This window comes from Stomoxys calcitrans, chromosome 4 (assembly GCF_963082655.1).
Source record: "Stomoxys calcitrans chromosome 4, idStoCalc2.1, whole genome shotgun sequence".
Taxonomy (NCBI): Eukaryota; Metazoa; Arthropoda; class Insecta; order Diptera; family Muscidae; genus Stomoxys; species Stomoxys calcitrans.
The window spans coordinates 70427897-70438822 of NC_081555.1; the positions used below are offsets into that span (position 1 = coordinate 70427897).

General features: G+C 40.3%; 2 protein-coding genes across 2 annotated transcripts; one reads left to right on the plus strand and one right to left on the minus strand.

Moving 5' to 3' along the window:
- Window positions 1-2026: 2026 nt before the first annotated feature.
- Window positions 2027-3850, minus strand: LOC106090025 (neprilysin-21-like). Its single transcript, XM_013256060.2, has one exon. It carries the CDS (start codon window positions 3848-3850, stop codon window positions 2027-2029), a length of 1824 nt encoding a protein of 607 aa, XP_013111514.2.
- A 4583-nt stretch (window positions 3851-8433) lies between these two features.
- Window positions 8434-10275, plus strand: LOC106090026 (neprilysin-1-like). Its single transcript, XM_013256061.2, has one exon. It carries the CDS (start codon window positions 8434-8436, stop codon window positions 10273-10275), a length of 1842 nt encoding a protein of 613 aa, XP_013111515.2.
- Window positions 10276-10926: the final 651 nt, after the last annotated feature.

The following is a 10926-nucleotide window of genomic DNA, read 5'->3' on the forward strand; positions in this document are numbered from 1 at the left end:
GATATAGCTCTCATATAAACAGATCTGGGGATTTGACTTCTTGAGCTTCTAGAGGGCTCAATTCCCATCCGATTTGGCACAAATTTTGCATGACGTATTTTATTTTTACTTTCAACAACTGTGTCAAATAAGGTTCAAATCGGTTCATAACCTGATATAGCTGCCATATTAACCGATCTGGGATCTTGACTTCTTGACCCCTAGAAGTCGCAATTATTATCCGATATGCCTGAAATTTTGTACGACGGATCCTCTCATGACCATCAACAAACGTGTTTATTATGGTCTGAATCGGTCTATAGCCCGATACAGATCCCATATAAATCGTTCTCTCTATTTTACTTCGTGAGCCCCAATGGGCGCAATTCTTATACGAATTGGCTGAAATTTTACACAGGTCTCCAACATATAATTTAATTGTGGTCCGACCCGGACCATATCTTGATATCGTTTTTATAGCAGAGCAACTCTTTTCTTATATCCTTTTTTGCCTAAGAAGAGATGCCGGGAAAAGAACTCGACAAATGCGATCCATGGTGGAGGGTATATAAGATTCCGCCCGGCCGAACTTAGCACGCGTTTACTTGTTTTTGGTAAAAATCAGTTATGATTTAGCTCACCTATAAATGCATCGCCCGATTTGCATTTAAATGGCCGTAATAACCGATCTGGTCTTAACACATTTGGTCTTAACACACAATTTCATAAAAGTTGGCTCAGATTTAGATATAGCTCCCAATTATACATTTCGCCCGAATTAATAATTGTAGAGTATTATGTTGTCGGCTTTGCCTAACTTTAGCCTTTCCTAAATGAGTTCTGATTGTGTTATGTCGCCCAAGAGTATGCGGCACATTTCAACCAACCAATTAATAGACAATTTTCCTGCGAATGAAGTCAGTACTAGGACTTAAATTGGAGATATATACCATGAGCAGCTCTAATGAGTACTTATGCGGTCAAAAGCGCCCATTTTTTGGATTGTCTGCCATACCATGCGCCTTTTGCTGCAGGCGAAATTCTAAAAATCAGCTTATCAACGTTAATTTCAATATAAATGGTGAATAATATTGTTTACAATGATTTCAATAAAATAATTTCTAGAGTTTACATTGCAGGCTGTAAACTGAATATCTGAACAGTAAACAAATCCAAATCATTTGTAATGCTCCCTGAAAGCGTTTATAAGTTGAAAGTTGTTTAACTTTGTCCGTCAGCTGCTACGCACGTTTGTTGTACAATATAATTCGCTTAATTTAACATTTTTGCAACCATGCTAGCTCGCCTGTATGTAACTTCACTTTTAAGAGGCTGTAAAAGACAATTCGTGAGATCGGTTGAGAAATCTTCACATTATAGAATTTCCCTAAATTTCAAAAGGACATAGACAGACAGATGGGCATGGCTAAATCAAATTAGGTGGTGTGATTGAGAGTCGATAGGATAACTTTATAATGCTTATTCTGGAAATTGCAAATTTTGCCCATGAACATTCCATTAAGGAACTATGGAGATACTTCTCTCATATCAATGTGTGATGTCCGATACGACGTGCCCCGGAGTGGGCTAATTACCTCGCAAATGTCGGCAGCACAATGATGGTATAACCACAGCTGACAATTTGATTTTGACGTTCTCGCCGGGATTTGAATCCAGGCGTTCAGGGTCAAAGGCGGACATAAAGGGTATTCCATTCTTCATTTTCGGTTGTTGCAAACAAATTCGTTAAGTGACATGTATGTATTATCTTGTGTCATAGCGGTAGTAGGGCATAATAATTTCAGCAAGCCGTCATGGAACCAAACTTACTGTAAACAATCTGGACCTTAGTTTGTGAAACTTGTTTGCCAGATCAAATGCAAATTTTCCCCCGAACATTCCCCTAAGAAACAGGGGCAGATCAATCTAATATAAAAGTAAAAGAAACGCGTTTTTGGAGCTGATTAAACATTATTTTATTATAACCCTATATGCACACAGTCTATAATGGCCATATACGATATGGTCTATTATTCGATATGATCCATTATATCTTACTGCTTGGCTTTTTGATCAAAGTTTCGATGAAATTTCTTAGCTGACAGTCAAAAGCTTCCGCAAAAGAGGGAAAATGTGAGACATAGGAGTTCAGTGTGGTTGCGTCACTGGCGTGGCAGTGTTGTTGGGCATAGTTAAGGAAAAATATCAGGCGAGTCCCCTTAATGAATGCTTCATCATCCTTTAGAGCATCTGGTAGCGTCGCATAATACGCCCCATAGGCAGCATGTATAGAGGCAATTTCGCCAATTTTCACCAAATCGCTGTACATGAGGTCGTCAAAGTTGAAATCGCTTGAAACAGCCTCAATGATGAGATAGGCAAAACGAACACCCAGCGAGCTGTATTTGTAGACATTGTCGTAGCCCCAGTGATAGAAGGGCTGCCTCATGACTGTCGTGGGAGCCACCACAACATTTGGGGCCTTCAAATAGTAGGGCAAATAGCTGGCACCTTCATTGTAGCTGTCCACAAAGAACAGTTGGTTGATGTCGCCGGTGAGGTAATTGCCGTAACCAGAATGACTGACATTAAAATTGAATTTGTGCAGTTGCAAGAGATTCCCATAGAAATCCTTAGAGTCCAAAGTTAAGTCCGCATAGAAGTTATTTAGGACGCTCTCGGTGTCCATTCTAGGTAAATTTCCCACCTTCAATTGTATCCCCTTCAATATGGACAACGCCTTGGGGGTCACTATGCCACTCTTATCCGTACTCAATGTCGTTTGAACCGAATCAAGGATATTGTAGAAGAGTTCCGCAATCTTGGGAAACTCTTGTCGCAGCTCCGGATGTTGTTTCTCAAAAATCCAATTCATCGGCAATGACAATAGACCCCGCGTCGCCGCCATACAATCCACAGCGTACAACACCTGGGGAGTTTGATATAAATGCCAAAGAAAACGCAGCTCCAAATAGGAGCAAAGGAAGTAGTCGTCATACTCATTGAGCAGTGCATCCAACGCCTTCATATAGGGAATATTCTCGATCTCAATGTCCATGTTCAAATCCAAAAGATTTTCATTCAACACAATTCCCAGATATTTATAAAGCCAAGGCAATGGCAGCTCCTTTACTGTAATGTAATTGTCTCCGTCATCGTCCTTGACTTCGTCCAAAGCTTTAAGAAGTTTCTCGAAGGCCTTAAACCCATCCAACATGTCTCCAAAGGGCCTTTGTTCCTCCGGCAATTCCAAATCGCTGTTTATGGCATTGAAGTCATCCTCCGTAAGACTGGTAAACCCCCCATTCTCAAAGGGCTTATTCAAATCGATGATAGTCCTCCACGAGTCATCGTATCGTTCAAACATTTGCTCCTCGATGAAAACACCATTAAGGCCATATCTGCGAAGCAAGGCCAATGTCTGCACCCAGTCAAACTTGTGATTCGCCGCTTCGGCCGCGGGCGTTCGAAGAGCCCAAGTCATATTCTCATATTCTGTCATCTTTTCCATGAAAATTTTCAGATTATATTCCTTAATATCAACGCACGATTTAAAAAAGTTGTGGGACTTTAGGACAAATTCTGATTTATTTCGCGAACTCATAACGCTCATGAACTCGGACAGCTCCTTGTTAATCTTAAAGTTTACCATGCCGTCCACCGATGTGTAATCGTTGTCCTCACTCTGGATGTCATGCTTCTCAGACCATTTGCCACAGGCATATTGGTACAAATCCTCACAGGGATTGGCATTCACATCGATGTAGCTCGTCATGTGTTTCATACGCTTCAAATTGAAGAAGCGACTGTCACTTGAAACTGCGACAAGGGCAGCGAAAAATGTGATTATTTGACCCACTGAATGTGTCATCTGTGCTTGAGATCGCTTTTGGGAATTTCATAGATTACACAACTTGTTCGATTCGAAGACACTTATCAACTGAGTTTGACTAGAGCTAATTTGATTTTAGGCTATTTTTAAAGAAAATATATAGTTCTAGACCTTATCACTAATTTAAAATTAGCCAAAAAAGATCTGTCAGACATCGAATCGAAATGTATATACAGTTATGTATTAAGGCAAACTCGAATCAAGTAAAGGCCGACCATGGGTCGCATGGCATAAGTGTCTAGGAAAATATACTTCTCTTGAGAATAAACACAATGGAAGGTATTCAGAAAGAATGCACTTTTACTTTGTTGGTGTACAAAAAGTCAGATGGGTTAATATGGGAGCGGTCCGATTCAGACCCAACACATTACAGATGATACTAAAACTCTGAACAGACCATCATATGCAAAATTTTAGCTAAAATGGTTAGAAATTGCGCCATCCAGATGCTTGAAAAATTTAATTGCTATATCAAATCATAGACCCAATTCATCCATTTATAGCTTTAACCTACCCACGAAATAGGTGTGTAGAATTTTGAGCTCCTAGCTTTATAGTCATTCGAAATATGGCATGCTATTACCAACGTTTGGACATTAGGCTGGGTCAATTTGCGTGGATCAATCAAAACACAAGACGACGAATTCAAAGAAAAGTGTGGCCAAGAAACCGAGGATCTAAAATCAAAATCGAGTTTCCGATTATTCTACTTAGGAGTTATATCCAAATCTGAACCGATTTTTACAAAATCTTTCAGAGTGCTATTAACCGCACATTCCATAGCAAATTTCGTGCAACTCCTTTGAAAATGGTGGTCACAGTGTCCCTAAATGTGCAAATCGTGCGATATGTATTGGGTTGCCCAAAAAGTAATTGTCGGTAATATAGTAGTAATATAGTCGGCGTTGACAAATTTTTTCAACGGCTTGTGACTCTGTAATTGCATTCTTTCTTCTGTCAGTTATCAGCTGTTACTTTTAGCTTGCTTTAGAAAAAAAGTGCGCGAAATTTTGTTTACATTTGTTTGTTTGGCGTCAATTTTAATATGAGTACCACATGTATTGAAAGAAATTCATTTAACAAACCGAATCAACGCTTGTGATATGCACCTTAAACGCAACGAATTCGATCCGTTTTTAAATCGAATCATAACTGGAGATGAAAAATGGATTGTTTACAACAACGTTAGTCGAAAACGATCATGGTCCAAGCATGGTGAACCACCTCAAACCACTTCAAAGGCTGATATCCACCAAAAGAAGGTTATGCTGTCTGTTTGGTGGGATTGAAAGGGTGTGGTATATTTTGAGCTGCTTCCAAGGAACCAAACGATTAATTCGGATGTTTACTGTCAACAATTGGACAAATTGAATACAGCCATCAAGGAGAAGCGACCAGAATTGGTCAATCGTAAAGGTGTCATATTCCACCAGGACAACGCTAGACCGCACACATCTTTGGTCACTCGCCAAAAACTGAGTGAGCTTGGCTGGGAACTTTTGATGCATCCACCATATAGTCCTGACCTTGCACCATCAGACCACCATTTATTTCGATCTTTGCAGAACTCCTTAAATGGTAAAACTTTCGGCAATGATGAGGCTATAAAATCACACTTGGTTCAGTTTTTTGCAGATAAAGGCCAGAAGTTCTATGAGCGTGGAATACTAAATTTGCCAGGAAGATGGCAAAAGGTTATCGAACAAAATGGCAATTATATGTTTGATTAAAGTTCATTCTAAGTTTTATTAAAAATGCATTTACTTTCTTTTAAAAAATCCGCAATTACTTTTTAGGCAACCCAATATATATGAGAGCTATTTTAAAATCTGAAACGACTTTTCCTTTATGCTAAAAAAAGTGTATTGTGACGATTGAAGTTACTTTAAAATCAAAATGCAGCAAATTAACGACTAACGTTCAACAGTAGTAGGAAATATTGCATGGTTACAATAAAAACAAGCACTTCTCCATACAAAACACATTTGTTTGTCGCAAAGGCATTCCAAACTTTTACTTTTTGTGTTTAGAAATGGCTCTCCATGTACGTATACTACACTTTCCCATCCTATGCAAATTGCAAATTTGTCCATTACAAATCATTAAGGAATTGGAGCAATCTTCTCACATATTAATGAGTGCTGTCCGATTCAAGTTTAAGCTCAATGTTGTGGGGCCTCCATTTTATTGCCGATGCAATCAAATCAAATGACATAGTACCTCACAAAAGCTGCAATGAAATATTATGCGCCATTCGAAAGGGCGTAAAATTCTTTTTCATATTCATATTCTGGAAAAAATTTTCTGATGTTCCTGCCAGGTTTCGAACCTAGGCGTTCAGCGTCATAGGCGGACATTGCGCTACGGTGGAGTCCGACCCTTTTCAATATGCATTACCTATTTTCGAATTAAAAACCAGTAAGGAAAGGTAAAAGTCTGGCGGTGCCGACTGTATAACACTCTACACCTACCCTATAAGTACAATATGGGATCTATGTCCAATTTTGCTGGACCTCGGCGGATCTTTTCAGATGGGTTATTAAACAATCCGTATCTAATTTGAAGCGAATACGAGGATGTTCAATTTGTACTAACTACGGTTGACAAATTCCAACATTATTGCAAATTACCCAAAATCTGACGAACATATATATGGGAACTATATCTAAATCTGAACCGATTTCGAACAAACTCAGATATTGTGGATTGTGGTAATCGTCGAGGAAAGCTTTGTGCAAAATTTCGACATCTCAATAAGCATGTAAAATAAAAATCTGACCAGATTTAAACATAGCTTCCATATATACAACACATTTACAACTTTGTTTAGGTAGACTCGCTGGCAAAGAGTTTTAAAATAGTTGACTTCGACCTTAGCTAATTTGTAGAGCTTTTTAAGCACAATCCAAAGAGATACGGCCGGGCCGAATCCCATATACCCTTCCCCATGGATGTCATGGGATAATTTGTTTGAATGGATTTTGCAAACATAGGCTTCGGGTTAACCAAGTTTATTGACGGCAGTCCCCTGGCCATCACCGCCAAATCGTTTGCTCTTTCATTCCTCCTTACTCATCTATCACCCGACACCTATACGATGCGGATTGTGCCATCCTCGGAGGAGGCTTTAATCTCCTTCTTACACTCCAAGACTGTTCGTGACCTTACCGTCTTGGTTGTTATTGCCCTGATGGCCAGTTTACTGTCCGTAAAGATATTCACGCTCGACGTACCAATGTGCCCAACATCTGTGAGCCTTCTCAATAAGCTCCTGAATGTGACACTTCCAATGAAATTCCCTGTTCAAGATAACTCCTAAGTAGGCAGATTTCAGTCTTGTCTGGGTAAACATTCAGACCTCTGTGTCCAGCCCAGTCGTATGCCATCTACACAGACCCTTTCGGCCCTTCTGCGTAGCTGAAGGGCAGGATCCTTGCCTCTTAGATGTATTATAACATCGTCTGCATAGCGGTCAGCATTAGTTATAGGGTACTTATGGTAGTCACCCATAGGAATGGCGAGAAAAGGCACACCTGCGGCGTACCTTGTGCCACTTTCTCCCTTATATTTATGTCTTGGGACACACAATTTATCCATCTGTTCCTTAGCATATGGTTTATCCAGTCTCTAAGGACCAGGTCCATCCGATACTGGTCTAAGGATTGGATCAGTGTGCCGGTCCGCACATTGTTAAAAGCCTCCTCGATGTCAATGCATAACACCGGGGTGTACGTCTTGGCATCGACAGATTTTTCTATTTTATGCACAACCTCGTACAGGGCAGTCTACTCCGACCTTCCCTTGACATAGGCATGCTGTTTTATCATGGTACCCACATTACGTTCCACGGTTTTGAGTAGAGAGAAAGTAAGGCTTATATGTCTGTAGGTCTTTGATGTCGCATAACTTGCCTTGACGGGCTTGGGTATAAATACCACCCTTTCGGAGTAAATGCAAGTGCTAGGCCCTATATGAAAATAGTGGACAGATGGGGTGCCAAAGAGTCCACCTACTTCCGCATTAACGCCGGAAATATTCCATCAGGTCTGGGTGAATTATATGGTTCGAAGCTTTTCAAGGCTTCCTTGACCATAAATTCCGTAATAATAAGCTTTCGATCATCCTCATTGTTACAAAATTCCGGCGTCTCCGTGAGTACCGTTGTGTCCTGGGGAAAATGAAATTTCTCACTCCCATATAGTCAACGAACGTTTCAGTTTAGACATGGGCTTTTGAGAGAAACTTTTTCATCTTAGCGGCATCATTAACGCTATTGACCTGTTCGCAGAAATACTTCCAGTTAATCTTATTATATTCCTTGAGCCAAATAAATCCAAAACGGTTGAAGGCATAAACATTGAACATTATAAGAGTCGTTACAAACAGAATGAAAAGGTCTGTATACCGTCTATTCGATGGGTTTTCTAAATAAACATAAGCAAGCCTAGCTTTGAATCATATCATGGCTGGCAAACACTAAATTTATCAGCAACAAAATACTCGGCTATCAGTTTGTTGAATACTCTGTGCCAATTAGGTGGTGAAAAACACTAAAACCCACAATGAATTACTCCCAATGGCTTTCGATAATCTTAATATTCATCGTGGGACACAATAACAACTGGGCCTGTGCCACCCTCAATCCCAGTTCAAGTCACTTCTTCAATCGTAAACTTCTAAGGCAAATGAAAAGTTACATTGACGTCGAAGCCAATCCCTGTGCGAATTTTTATCAGTATGCCTGTGGCAAATGGTCACAGGTACATGCCGTGTGCGATAATCCCGAAAGTCCCTATACAACGGCAATAGACAAAGTAAATTATGAAATCAATTTGGAATACGTTCAATATCTCGATGCCATGATCATAAGAAACAAACCGGAGTTTGCTCAAAAAGCCCATGCCTTTTATAAGTCCTGCCTGAGTGCTGGTTTGAATAAAGACAACAACTTGAAGAACGTTATCAGAATAATGCAGGGGAATGCCAACATGAAATGGGCTCTTCTAGGCCAAACCCCCTTCGATTGGGTTCGCACCTTGGCTGTGCTGCGACGATATGGTCTAAACGGCATATGGATCGAGGAAGATGTCTATGACAGCTATGGGGATACATTCAAATCGGTTATCGATTTGGACAAACCCACTCAAGGCGGAGGATTTACTCCCATGACCTACGAAGATTTGAAATACATCACGGAGAGTTTAGGGAAAACGCTTAATGAAGTTGAGCCTGCAAGGCAATTGTCTGACAGAATTGTGAAGTTTGAGGTGCAACTGCGGCAGTTGGAGCTGGTAAAGGATCATGTTGGTCTCAAACAGGTGGCAGTGAAGGACCTTCCCCTGCCTTGGCTGCAGCAATACCTGAGCATTGTCTTGAATCGCTCTCCACTGAATCCTAACATGAAAGTTCAAATTCAAAATGTGGCCTACATGAAAGAATTGGATGCTTTGCTTCAGAGCCAGGAATCCGGATTTCTTTGCCGATATTTGGAGTTGAGATTCCTATGGCAATTGGGCCAAACTCCCAAAACTTCCAGCAAAACCAATTGTGTGGCTGCCACTCGGGGATTCCAATCGCTAGCCATGAATTGGATCTATGAACAGGAACATCCGGAACTCGAACAAGAAATTCCTAGAATTTACGAAATATTCAACAACATTGTGGCCTACATAAGGCATAAAATGAAAGCAGATAGAAGCGGCATAGTAACACCGAAGGTTCTAAACAAGTTGGACAAGATTAAATTGAAGGTGGGAAATTTGCCGCGTATTAACACCATTGAAGTGTTGAATTCATTTTATGCAGCTCTCTCCTTGAGTCCTCACGACTTCTACGGCAATCTTTTGAACATCTCTCATTTTTATTTTAATGTCAGCCATTCCGGCTATGGCAATTATTTAAGCCACAACATCGACGAGTTATTCTACGCCGATTCTTATGTAACTGGTTCCACCTTTCTGCCATATTATCTGAACACACCCAATGTCATGATGGCCCCTCTCACCCTGATGCGCCAACCTTTCTATCATTGGGGCTATGGCGATGTCTTTACATACAGCACTTTGGGTAATCGCTTCGCCATTCTCATAATCAAGGATCTCATGGAGACTTGCGCAGTAGAGGCCGAAGACTTACAAAAACTGGTGGAGATTTCAGGCTTTCATTCAGCCTATGGAGCATTCCGATCGCAATTACCCGAAGATCAAAGAGACGCGTACTTCGCTAGAGGAGCCCAAATAATATTTTTCCTTAACAGTGCTCAAATACTCTGCGATGCTGCGGCCGCTTTCGATGTGAATCCCTTCATGACGCATTTTCCCGAGTTCTCAGATGTCTTCGATTGCAAACTGAGACATTTTCTAAAGGCTTTTGAGAAACTTCAAGAAGAAAAAGAAGAATTATAAATGAATAAAATGAAAAAGAAGAAGCTATATGGCAATTAAAAAATCAGAAAACGCGATTATAAAACATTTCATTGCCAAAACGAAATAAACATTTATGTTACTCCTTCAACAGAAAACAAGTTAAAGCGTGCTAAGTTCGGCCGGGCCGAATCTTATATACCATCCATCGTGGATCGCATTGCCAAATTATTCATATGACTTTTTCATATATATATGAAGCAGGGACGTAGACAGGATTTTATTTGGGGGGGGCTCAACCCAAATTTCAAAATCGAAAATTTCCAAACATTTTTCTTTACTGTGAAATTGGTAAAGATACCTCAATTTTTTTATACCCTCCACCATAGGTATACTAATTTCGTCATTCTGATTGTAACTACTCGAAATATTCGTCTGAGACCCCATAAAGTATATATATTCTTGATCGATGCGACATTTTATGTCGATCTAGCCATGTCCGTCCGTCTGTCTGTCGAAAGCACGCTAACTTCCGAAGGAGTAAAGCTAGCCGTTTGAAATTTTGCACAAATACTTCTTATTAGTGTAGGTCGGTTAGGATTGTAAATGGGCCAAATCGGTCCATGTTTCGATATAGCTGCCATATAAACCGATCTTGGGTCTTGACTTCTTGAGCCTCTAGAGGGCGCAATT